Source organism: Aspergillus affinis, assembly GCF_023601865.1.
Source record: "Aspergillus affinis strain CMG 70 chromosome Unknown NODE_36_length_285616_cov_85_140891, whole genome shotgun sequence".
Taxonomy (NCBI): Eukaryota; Fungi; Ascomycota; class Eurotiomycetes; order Eurotiales; family Aspergillaceae; genus Aspergillus; species Aspergillus affinis.
Window position 1 is genome coordinate 244,991 of NW_026515817.1, and position 12,216 is coordinate 257,206.

Genomic DNA, 12,216 nt, shown 5'->3' on the forward strand with positions numbered 1-12,216 from the left:
GTGTCGCCACACATGTGCCACCTTTACGTTCTATAGTCTATCTGTCAAGTGGGTGCGGTGTAGTCATTAATCTTGGGCTAGTCCAGGGAGGGGTATGAATTTGGCTCTGTGGCTCTGTATCTGCTAGGTCTATGTAGTCGTGCACAATACATGCATGTTATAAGGCACTCAGGTGAAAGTAGCTCTTACATATTGGTCTAGATGTTGTACGGATCGTTGTCTCAGTTAGTTGAATGCCGGATCGTATTACAGGGTAGAGCAGAGAATAGGGAGAAAGTTAGGGCGAAGAAGAAAGGAGGATCAAATAACATAAAATGACTTGAGGAATAGCAATCGGGAGGAAGGGGATAATGATATGGGGGGGGGCGCCATAATTCAGTATCTTGCATTCCATGGTGGCTTTTGGTTGTCCTACACCATTTGACGGAAGTGTTCCAGTTCTAGTTGGGAAATAACCATATGGTAAACTTATATTAATAGGGCATAGATTCTGATATTCCAGTTTTATATAGAAATAGAGACTGTGTTCAAATAAATTAGTGATTTTTCTGTAGGTATTTAGGTATTCGGTGCAAATCTTACTAGGCATTCTGCTGTGTTTCCCTTCTATTGCTATTCCTGGTATACAGCATGCATGAGAACCCTTGCGTCATTATCTTTATGGCTGTCGTGGCTTGTAGGTGTCCTTTACTCTGGCTTTTGCTGGCAATCATCGAGATTGTCTACTTTGAAACAGGTGCAATCCCTCACTATCAATACATAGCCAACAATATATAATCGAATAACCAACCCACACAACATCACGAACTATCCCAAGCAAACTTGAACACAAAAGCACCAACACCCAAAACACATAAACAGAGCCCACAACACCAAACACCAACCATATTCCCACGTCCAATCCGACACCACCACTCCTCCATCCACCCAGTCCCAAGCCCCAAAATCTCATCCCTATGCCCATTCTAACATAGTACAAAATATCTCAACTTCTCCACATCAACTGGGCAAGATGGCCGAGCGGTCCAAGGCGGTAGGTTAAGGTATACCTTAATTCACAACTCCAACGAGTTTCCTACTCATCTTACGATGGCGTGGGTTCGAATCCCACTCTTGTCAGTTCTTTTTGTCTTTTACTTTTCGCATTGGTTTGGCTGTGTCGAGGGGGAGGAATTTTTTTTTTTTTTTTTTTTTTTTTGGTTTGTGGTGGGTGCACGGGTGGGTGGGGTGGAGTGACTGGAGTAGATGGAATTGACTTGATTGGATTGCTTTGGATGACATTGCAGTGGTGTCTGGTACTATATAGGGAGATTATCTTTCCATTCCGTATATGGAGTATAAGAAATGGGTGTTTTTGTATGTAGTATCTACCGCAGTCTCAGTACGCAGGCAATTTTCTCCATGTCTATAAGTCTCACGTGTAGTATATAGCACAAGTATGGCGGGCAACAGTAGTCCAGCCACATGCCTCGAAGGTCGACACATGTACCTACCGGAGAAATATAGATTATGTACCCTACACCATCTACCATGCTCCCAAGACAAACCATGAATGAAAGACATCTAGATTCATCAATCGAATATCAACATCTATCAGCTCACAGATCTCATCATCCAGTTCAATCAAGTCAAGTCAACGTAAGAAAAAGGAAAGATCAAAGAAAACCAGGCCTGCAACGCCTTCTTTTTTTAGGTATCCACAGAAGCAGCAAATCAAGAAAAAGAAAGAAAAAAAGAAAAGACATGAAAAGCTAGATCAACAGACCAAACCAGATACAACCATGATGCATGGATGTCCTCAGAACTGGCGCCAGCTGATCTACTCAGCCATCTCATCATCCCCATTCCCCCACAATCCCTCGATCTTGAATTCCTTCGCCCACTCCGTGACGATCTGTCTCGTGTCCACACCGGGACCGACCTCCGTGGCCGCGGCGCCCTCTGTCGTGGTGACGACCGGCAGGACGGGAGCGTTGACCCAGCCCTGGATACGGCCGTCTCTCCAGTCGTTAATGACGGTCATGGCGGCGGCGTCGATGTTGGGGATACCGCCCTTGCCGAGACGGCCGCGCTTGCGGGCGACGTGGATGAGGAAGTCATTGACCTGGTCGCCGCCGGTAGGGAAAAGGGCGGGGATACCGTAGAGGTTGAGGAGTTTCTGGAGAAGGCCCTCGGTGGTGGAGAGGCGCTTCAGGAGGAGTTTGACGGCGGGAACGGGGTCCTCGATCTGCTTGGGGGGCACGGCGTTGAGGAGGATGAGACGAGCGTGCTCATCCTGCTTCTTCTTGTTGCTCTTCTTGTTGGTGCTCTTCTCGCCGGCGTTGGGGAACACGATACCCGGCGAGTCGATGAGCTTGAGCTTGCTGTCGAGCTTCACCTGGCGGAGGCTAGTGGTGACGCCGGCCTCGGCGCCGGTGGGACAGGCGTTGCTGGAGCCCTTGTTGAGGCGGGCCGTGAGGGCGTTGATGACGGAGGACTTGCCGACGTTGGGGTAGCCGATGACACCGACGGAGACGGAGCGCTTCAGCTGCTTGGTCTGCGCGAAGGACTTGAGGGCCTTGAAGAGCGTGTCCGAGGTGCCCTTGACGGTCAGCTGCTTGTGGTCGAAGCTGTGAGCGTTGGCGGTGCCGTTGGACGCCTTGAGCGGCAGGGTCGGGAAGTATCGACGCAGGTGGATCAACCAGTCCTTCAGCACGGGCGGGGGCACGAGATCGATCTTGTTGAGGATGAGGATCAATCGCTTGGTTCCCGCAGCGGCGGACATGATCTCGCGCTCGACGTCCTTGGAGCGAGTGCCCTCGGGGTCCCGAGCATCCAGCACGTACAGAACGACATCGGCATTGTCAATGACCTGCTTGAACACCTTGTCGAACTGTCGTCGCGAGGTCTCCTTGGTGTTAGGCTGCGAGACAAGCTGAGGGGCCTCGTCGCCATCCAGAGCCGCACCGCCATCCTCCTCCTCGTCGTCATCGTCCATCGCATCCATGTCTTCATCGTCGTCCTCGTCCATCTCGTCGTCCTCATCCTCATACTCGGCCGCTCTCGCCCGCGCAGACGCCAGCAGCGCAGCCATGGGGTTCGAAGAGTCTCCATCCTCATCCATATCGTCGTCATCCATGCCATCGCTGTCGATATCCTGCTGGATCTGACCGTCAATCACCTCGGCACTCTGACCCGACTGAGCCTTCAGGGCGGCGCGACGCTCACGAGCCTCATCGCGAATCCGCTGCTGCTCCTCCGCCTTCAACCGCTTGCGTTCCTCGATATCGTGAAGCAGCTTATCCTTGTGCGGGAAGAGGTTGGGGATACCGGGGTCCTTCTTGATCTTGGAGCGCCATGTAGGATCCTGATGAAAAAAAAGTTGTCAGTGAAATTGCGCCGACAGGAAGAACATATAATGTAGCATAAAAATGGCAGACAGAGCAACAATAGCGAGAGCATACCTTCTTCGCAAGCTTCTTCTGCTTCCTTTGCTTGGCCGCAGAAGCCTTTTCAATCTTGTGTCGTAGACGGACGGGCGTCCGCTTGGAGTTCTTGCCTGGACGATAGATATATCAGCTTCGATCTTTTTTTTTTTTTCCCTCTTCCATTTTATTTTCCCAATTAAACCAAGAAGAGAATTGACTAGGATATACAAACAGACATACCTATATTAACCATCTTGAAATAACCTTCACACAAACTCCCAGCAGCAACACTGGAATATCAAGAGAAGATGTGGAAAACAAGACCAGACCGAGATAAGAGACTCCGAACAATTTTGTGCAAAGTTGAGCGGCCGCCAAGAATTTCTCTGCGCGCTAAGATAACCGGAGAAATGAGTACCGCCGATCTCCGATAGTCCCGCGGATTTCCTCCACCGGAGTATGCCATCAACCACCATCGCTTGCTTTGCTTAGATTGTTTCTTTTCCTTAGACTGCATTGCGTTCTCGAGATCTTTCACTCTCTTTCTGATCCCCGCCTGTCCTTTTTCGTCGATTTCTTAGACCGCACGCTATAGACCTTAGACAGCATCATGACTCAACCGCAAGGCTCCTTCTCTGCCCCGCCGCAAGTCGTCACGTTCGATGGCGTTCTATCGGACTTTGATGGGACTATCGTTGATTCTACAGATGGTGAGCTTTTTATATGACATGCATGGCATTATCTTCTTAAAGGAAAAAAAAAACCACCTAACGATGAATCTTCTTAGCAATCGTCAAGCACTGGCACAAGTTCGTCCGGCCCGATAACTGATTCACATTCACCCCACCATCCACCACAAGACACAACGACAAATGAATAGTGCATATGGATCCTAACCGATCTATCCTACAGAATCGGAGCGGAACTAGGCGTCGACCCCAAGGTCATTCTCGCTACCTCGCATGGTCGCCGAAGTATCGATACCTTGGCCCTGTACGACACCACCAAGGCCAACTGGGAGTGTAAGTTGCCGATCCGAAGCCCTCCTATAAATAGATGAGTGGGACATACTCTTTCCTCCATGCGAAGATAAAGCATGTGAAACCAACACCGAAAGAACCCCCCCCAAAAAGGAAGAACGATAAGAGTAGGCCTAACGATATAATCATCTTGATATTTGCAGACGTCAGCTACATTGAAGGCTGCATCCCGAAAGAGTACGGATCCGACGCCGTAGAAATCCCCGGCGCCCGATCCCTCCTCTCAGCGCTGGACGAAGCCGGCGCACGCTGGGGCGTCGTCACGTCGGGCACTCGCGCGCTGCTCGAAGGTTGGCTGGGCGTCATGAACCTCACGCATCCCGACATTCTAGTCGTCGCGGAGGACGTCGAGCTGGGCAAGCCCGACCCCCGCTGCTACCTGCTGGGCCGCGCGAAGCTGGGATTGGAGAACTCGTCGGCGCTGGTGGTGCTGGAGGATGCGCCCTCGGGGATCCGCGCGGGCAAGGCGGCCGGGTTCAAGGTGCTTGCGCTGGCGACGACCCACACGCTTGCCCAGCTCCAGGAAGCCGGGGCGGATTGGATTGTGGAGGACCTGAGGAGCGTTTCGGTGAAGGATGTTAGCGATGGCCAGATTCAGTTGGAGATTCGGAACGCTTTCCAATAAAGTCGATGGGTCGTGGTGCAAGGGTCTTCTTCACGACGGGAGTTTTGACTCTAATAGATTACGGGGGATTCTCTCTTCTTCTTTCTTGCTTCTTCTCTTCCTACATGGGCGTCTGCCTTTTTTTTTTTTTCTTTCTTTTTCCCCCTATTACCTTACTGGACCTTAGGGTTTTAGATAGACTTTTACTTTCTTGCTGTATGTACATAGAACTTACTCCGTAGAACCATTGCCTATAACTAACCTAACTCTCTTGTATGTACTACGGAGTACATAGTGCCCCATTCCCTCTGTTTGGTTGATATGACATGTATCTGCCGTGTGAGCGGGTGGAAAGTGCCTTGCATGAGACTAATGTGCAACCGGATGCAAGAATCGGTTTGTATCGGAATAGTTATTTCTTCCAATTTCGAAGATCCATATCGACCCGCCATGACAACCACACCGTGCATGAAAAACAAAGCCAATCGACCAAAGCCAAACTGCAGGCAGACAGAACACAACAAGGCTGGCTCACCGAGCTGGCAACATGGAGCCTACGATGCGATACCTATCCACGACGCCGCGGTTTTGGAAAGTGGAATTCCACGAATTAGGCTGACAACGGACGGGTCTCTCAACATGTTGGCTGGCGGTGTACAACCTACATAGTAAGCGACCAACTACATATTAACATAGAGAAATGATATCTCCTTCCCATGAAACATGGCTGGTGGGTCTCCATAACGCTGAGTTCCAAACTAATCAGCATCCACGGACTACACCGAGAATTGTTTGCCGAAGAGGCCATCACCGCTTTCTCAACATCTCACCCTGTATGATAAGTCTCACGCGTCGTACGCAATCGGGCAATCTGGAAGCTACATATCACAGAGGTTTAACTATCAGCATGTTTAAAGTTAAAAAAAAGGAACCATGCTGGAGAGTTCAAAATATCCCCCGGCATAAATGCTCACCGACAACTCGGTCAACCTACTGCAGTCACTTTCGGCTGGCGATGGGTACACAGACACATAATCATACGAGGGAATTGAGGGAGAAGACGTAGATGATGATGAAGATGAAGGGGTGTTCAGCGGAGGGACGGGAACCGAAAGCTGTTGCATGAATGTGGCTGCAGCATGCATCTCGTTAGAGAGAGAAAGCAAGAAAATAAACAAAACAATACAAAAGTCCAAGGTGGCAATTCGTGATTCTGATCGGGACGTTGCTTTCCGCAAAACATCCCAAGCAAACCTAGACAAATCGATTGTGCCACCGTCTCAGGTTGGCCACCGTTCGGAACACACGAGCTGTTGCAAGATTTTCCTTGATTGCAGGCGTTGACTGACTGGGACTCCCAAGGCTAATACAGTCCGCCTCGTTGACCGAAGGGGACGATTGGGTTCTGGAAAACAGACGTGTCGAATGAAGGACCCTCCCCATCCTTCCCCCAAACACGGCTCGATCGACATGGGTTTCTGCTGCATTGCATCGGGAAGATCTGGCCGAACTCGTCAGCGATACGGGTGGTGTACAGTAGCTGGAGGGGAGAAAAGTCTGGCCCCAATTCAATCTCTGACACTGTAAGCAAGGGATGCGGAACTCCTTCCCCTGGGAGTAGATTGAGAGAGAGGTAAAGAGGAAGTAAAATGCCCTCTTTTCTCCTCCCCGCTCGCCCCCCTCTCTTCTTCCAGAATTTACCATGTCTGTGTGGTTTTTATTATTCCGAGGTGGCTCGAGCAGTAAAGTGCAAGGTTTTTTTTCATCGTTGATCAGGGCCGTTTCCGGAATCCCGACAACCCATTGGAAGGGACAAATATGGAGAATGGGTCAAGAGGCGTCTTTCAACCTGAATAGGCTCAGACAATGCGATCTCCTTGTTGTACTGGTTGAGTTACGATACCTGCACCGTATGTAGTATGTACACAACATACGCCCGAAAGACACACAGTCTGGCCGGGCTGGAACATGGCAGAGGCTGGCCGGGAAAGTGCCCGGAATCGCCCTGAGCGTTGAGCACAGTTGCACAGGGCGGAAGAATTTTTTTTTTCTCTTTTTCTTTTTTTGAAAAAAAGTAAGGAAAAGCCAGATGCCATGGCGTGAAGGTTTGGGCCCGTGAGTCGGTCCTATTTGACCACCGGTCTCGGCGCTATTGTCAAAGAATGACAAATTTGAGACTATCCATTGCTTGGCTTATCCGTGCACAACAGATAGATTGAATCGAGGAGAGAGGAGGACAAGAAGGATGGGCACAAGCAAGAGAGAGAGGGACGGAGAAGATGGACAACCCTGCAGGCGATCCCGGAGGATCTCGAATCTCTCTGTGGCTGAGAGAGAAGGAAGCACCGCCATGACCTGCCTATTGTGGCCATGGGAGGCGTGGCGTCGTCTCTCAGGGCTGAAAGGTATCTTACTGATTACATACTGTATTCCATTGATATACACATACGTACCTAGGTACGTACATACAAACGTATATACAGAGTACGGTAAAACACCGAATACCTCGGTGGATATTCCGGTATACAGGCTACTTCGGTCAAGAAGTACCTACTGAGTAAGAACCAGGTAGCAGGTACCGAATGTTCCTGGTACTTGCATCTTCCGCCAGAAACGGAGAATAACAGCAATGATTGTCGATGAAGTTACATCATGGAGCAGAAAAAGGCCACGGCGATTGACACACTGGAAGTCGCGGAAGCGATTGACGGCGATCGAAGGGCTATCGGGAAGCAAATCGTAGACCCAAGGGGACGGAAGACTGGAGAGGTTCTTCTGTACAGTACAAACTATAATCACAATGGGCTCACGGGCAGCAATTAGGGGAGGATCCCCCAGTGTGCCAAGTCAACCTTATACCACCAGGGCAGGGATGTGATGCCATCATTGATCGCCCCTCCCCCATGGCATATCGTTTCAGGGGTTGGCGTTCGCCGTTCATGTACTATTGCTAGAGGCACTGCTCTGTAAGCGTAAGGGGTTGTTCTCAGCCAACAGACAGACAAGGCAGAGAGACAGACTGGTGGCAATCACGTCGACGCGCCGGGGTGTTCGGCGAATTTTGTCCCATAGGGTCTCATATTTGGGATCCCTCTTCCTCTAGCTATGCACCGGGCGGCAACGGCTCGTAGGAAGTCGACGCTAAGAGGGTAAGAGGGGGAAGTGGAATAAGAGGTCTGTTCGAAAATCACCTGCGAGGAAGATCAGTGCGGGTGGATCGTCACAGGGGGGGGGGAGAAAGAGGAAGGAGGAGAAAGTGGGAAAATGATGACGATGGGTCAAGCTGATGACAGTCCTATCCACTTCGCAAAACCCCCCCCCTTTTTATTTGATTTTGTTTTTCACCTTGTGTTTCTGTTCATTGCATTATTTTATTTTTCCTTCGACGAGGAGAGGTGCTGGAACTTGTGATGAATGCAGTCCACCGTGATTGATCGTGGAGTAAGCTGGTAATGGCCTGCCAATCATGACCGCGAGTAACGCGCCGGATGGTCAGCCATCTCAAGCGCCTTTTCAAATGATGCAGACTGCGTACATCCAAGGGACCAGACACGTGAGCCCATTTACCCAACGAGTCAGCAATGGTGAAGATTGGGTCGATGCTCGACAACACCCCAGGAGACCGCCGGGTAGCACACGGTCTAGTTCATAAGGTCAATGCTAGGTGAAGTCAAAAGGGCTGGTCTCCATGACTCCGAGGGATTCTTATTGGCGTCTTTGCAGCCTGAGGCCCCACCGCCGACGACTTTCCGTTCACATTTCTTTTTCCCTTTCACAAGTCGCGGGTCTCCCTTTCCTTCCACCAACCAACCATGAACCAACCAACTACTCCGGAGTAAGTAGGCTTGACTAACTAGTCAGCCTAGAGCCGGGCGGAAAATCCATCCGATGGGAACTTTTAGGGGATCGTTCCAAGATGTCGGAACCTGCTGTGTCGCTCCGGGATCTCCCTTCCTCATGTGAACGTTGGACAAAGACTAAGCATCAACCCGAACTCTGACCCCTTTTGCAGTCTGAACGTTGGTACAGGAGGTTTAATTTATCTACATGATTATACGTACAGTAGTGGCTGGTAGGAAGAGAATAGACGTACATACATTAAAGCGAGCAGATCATAGGAAGTGCATGCACGCATCGTTCGCGGGAGACAGAGAGGGGTGGGTGGGAGAGGGGACATCATGGGAATTGGGGGAATTGGTCCATGTGAATGGAGTCTGCCCAGATGGACCCTACTCTACGCACGCCGGTGTAGGCATCTGCGTCTTGGCCTGGTTGCTAGTCGACGAGCAGCGCAAAAACGAAGCATATGATAGCCCCGGCGACGACACCCGCCCCTCCCCCTAACATGGACTTTGGCTGTTGCGTAACCTCGTGACTTGGCGTGGGCGCTTCGGGTTGCATCATGATTCGCGCCGCGACGGGGCAACGAAGTCAAGATGCGTACTGTAACTACTGTAACTACCCTAGAAGAGGTGACAGGAATCCTGGCGTACAAAGTGGACGAATGGCGGAAGACACCGCCCAGGTTCCCCCCCCGGCAGTCGACGGTTCCTAAAGTCCTAAGTTCCTAATTCCTAAGCAAGTGAAACTAACAGACTAACAGAAGTCGAAGATCAAGGGCCAAAACGAAAGGATGGAAAATGTTCGAACAATCGACAGATCCTGGTGGCTGATCGACGGGATCTGTCGACTATTGATTTTAGCGGGTCTTGGCTGGCTGCTGCCACGCTTTTACAGCTCTCCCCAGAGGGTTTGTTTAATTTATTTTAATCTATTCTTCGCCCTTTCTTCTGCTTCATCGAGATAATCATCGCCTTCCTTTCGTTTGCCCATGATTTCATTAGTGTTGGGGCGATTTGCAGGCCCAAGCGGTTTAGGAGCTTTGCGGGAAAAACATGACAGATGGGGGGAGATCCGTGCTGGTGACCGTACAGAACACATGGGTCTGTATGTACAGTATGTACATAAACTGTAGAGACAGTGTCCAAAGTATCTTCTGGACATATCCAGATGACATAAATCCCTCTCTTCTTTCGGTAAGCCGGACAGAGTTCCCTGCCTATCCTGCACTGTAGATTATACGGAATATGCAAGACTCCAAACTATAATCATAACTTTAACCCCTTCGCCCGGTTCATGTACGGTGGCAGAAGAGAAAAATCGACGTGTCCAGGAACTAAACTGTCGGTATTGCTTGAATCCCTGGGGATAGTACAGTAATGTACCTATACTGTTTGTTCTATACTTCTTACTCGGTACTCTGTACAGAATTACAGACCCGCTGGCCGGGTAAATCGCGAACCACCCAACCAGCCCGAAGTCCAAGCCATGCGCATGAAGAGAGTCGTTGGAACATTCGGAAGTTGGGACCTTGGGAGTGAGAAGCGGACCGCTAAAAGTCAACCAGATCCAGAGCATGAGTGGAAGGGCAACTGTGAATGGACGAGCTGGCGTGATCCCCGGTCAAAAGCCATGGAATGGATCCCGATCACCCACTGCCCCGTGATCTCCTTTTTCTTTTCTTTTTCTCGCACTTCTGTCTCGCAGTCGCAGTGCACACTGCACAGTTCGCAGTCGCACACTCGCCGCAGTGAGACATGGACAGCGATCTCGGGTGTCTGACTTGACTGCTGACCCACTTCGGGTGCAGCACCAGCAGCTTTGCTTCTTTCTCTCTTAGTCTCTTCCCCCCTCTTCTCTGACACGATCCTCCTGTATGATGCAGCCTGCGAATTGATGATCACCAAGTTCTTCTGTGGTAACTATGATCGATCGCATCATCACCCTCATCATCTCCTCCTTTCCTTTCGTCCTGGCCCCTCCCCCTCCTCATATCCCCATCACCTAATACGAACGGTCGGTGTTGGCATCGTTTGGTGCTATTTTCGCCTGGGTTAGGTCCCTCCACTATGGAGCCCTCTTGCCCTTAGGCTTAGACTCTTCCACTTTTCCTTCCCTCCTGTTAGTAAAGCTAAATTTGTCCCTGTTTCTCACGCTAATGCAGGAACTGACGAAAAGCTCGTTTGCGATCTACTTAGCTCCATTACAGTTTCACTCTGAATCATGAGAGCTGGGAATTAGGGGCGAGTATAGGAATAGGATAAGGTGCCCATTGGAAGATGCCTGACACTTGAGCTTGGATTTGCCAAGTCACCCCCCCTTTTTTTGGGATTGGGTTTGAAAGGAGACAGACATCACGGACAGCGGGAGGGATCCTTCTTCCATGTTTTTCTTCCCTCTGCCCCCTCTCTGGTACTTTCCCGCCAATGAGATCTTCCCCTCGCGTGGCACTGCGGCGCGGGAATGTCGGATAACCACTGGAGTACGTCCCAAGTCCCCGTCTTCAAGTACCCAACTAAGCTACTCTTGTAATTACAAGTGGATATGTAAGCTGGTACGAAGGAGGTGGGCTGTCGGTACTCAGGATTGAGTAGGTACCGGGTAGTTAGTGCTCCGTAACTAGGTACAGTAGATATCAGATGGATTTGAAAGATCTCATCACAACAAGGGGAATCAAGAAAAAGAAGGACAGGAGAACGAAAGAATCTGCCAAAGCCTGGGTCTTCACACCTGCCTTGATGTTCCCAGTGATATCAAGGAAAAAGCAATTGACAACACCCCCCCGAGGCACAGGATGCATCATGGACCCGTCGTACAGCACACCCTTACCCCTCCGAGTCGCACAGTGACCGCCACGGTTGCCACTGGGAACTGATCCGCGTACATTCCGTCGTCTTGACTTGTCTGAGTTCCATCATCGCATCATTATCCCGAGGAGGTTGACGGAGACGGTGGGCTCACTCGTACACCGTACACCGTACTATGATGCTATTGCCAAACGATTACAAATGTTACCGCCGGCAGTGACTGCTCCGTCATAAATTTAGTTATTTTAAGCCCGGGTTGCTACACCTAAGTTCCCTTAGTATGTAAGAGCCTGGGCTGGGCCGCCACCCCCTAGAACCGCGCGGGCGGAAGCACCGCAAGCCCACTCTGTTCGGCCAATATTTTGGCTGGTCGGTGCCTCTGTCTGATACCGTACCTGATACGGTTCGTGACAATTCCCGGGCGCGAGGTACCGGTACCCAGGTACCTTTACCTCTAGTATGGCCACCCAAGTCCTGGGTCCCGAGGACGGAGCTCTGTACCGCACACCCAGTGCTTT

General features: G+C 50.7%; 2 protein-coding genes across 2 annotated transcripts; one reads left to right on the forward strand and one right to left on the reverse strand.

Moving 5' to 3' along the window:
- Window positions 1-1,819: 1,819 nt before the first annotated feature.
- KD926_006705 (putative GTP binding protein) lies at window positions 1,820-3,660 on the reverse strand (the record flags this gene model as incomplete). The annotated part of the gene is made up of 3 exons (XM_053099713.1): window positions 1,820-3,346; window positions 3,444-3,538; window positions 3,648-3,660. The coding sequence occupies 3 exons, from the start codon at window positions 3,658-3,660 to the stop codon at window positions 1,820-1,822; spliced, it is 1,635 nt and encodes a 544-aa protein (XP_052956612.1).
- A 357-nt stretch (window positions 3,661-4,017) lies between these two features.
- On the forward strand, window positions 4,018-5,072 carry KD926_006706 (HAD family hydrolase; the record flags this gene model as incomplete). The annotated part of the gene is made up of 4 exons (XM_053099714.1): window positions 4,018-4,117; window positions 4,195-4,216; window positions 4,320-4,429; window positions 4,591-5,072. 4 exons carry the CDS (start codon window positions 4,018-4,020, stop codon window positions 5,070-5,072), a joined length of 714 nt encoding a protein of 237 aa, XP_052956613.1.
- Between the last annotated feature and the right edge of the window lie 7,144 nt (window positions 5,073-12,216).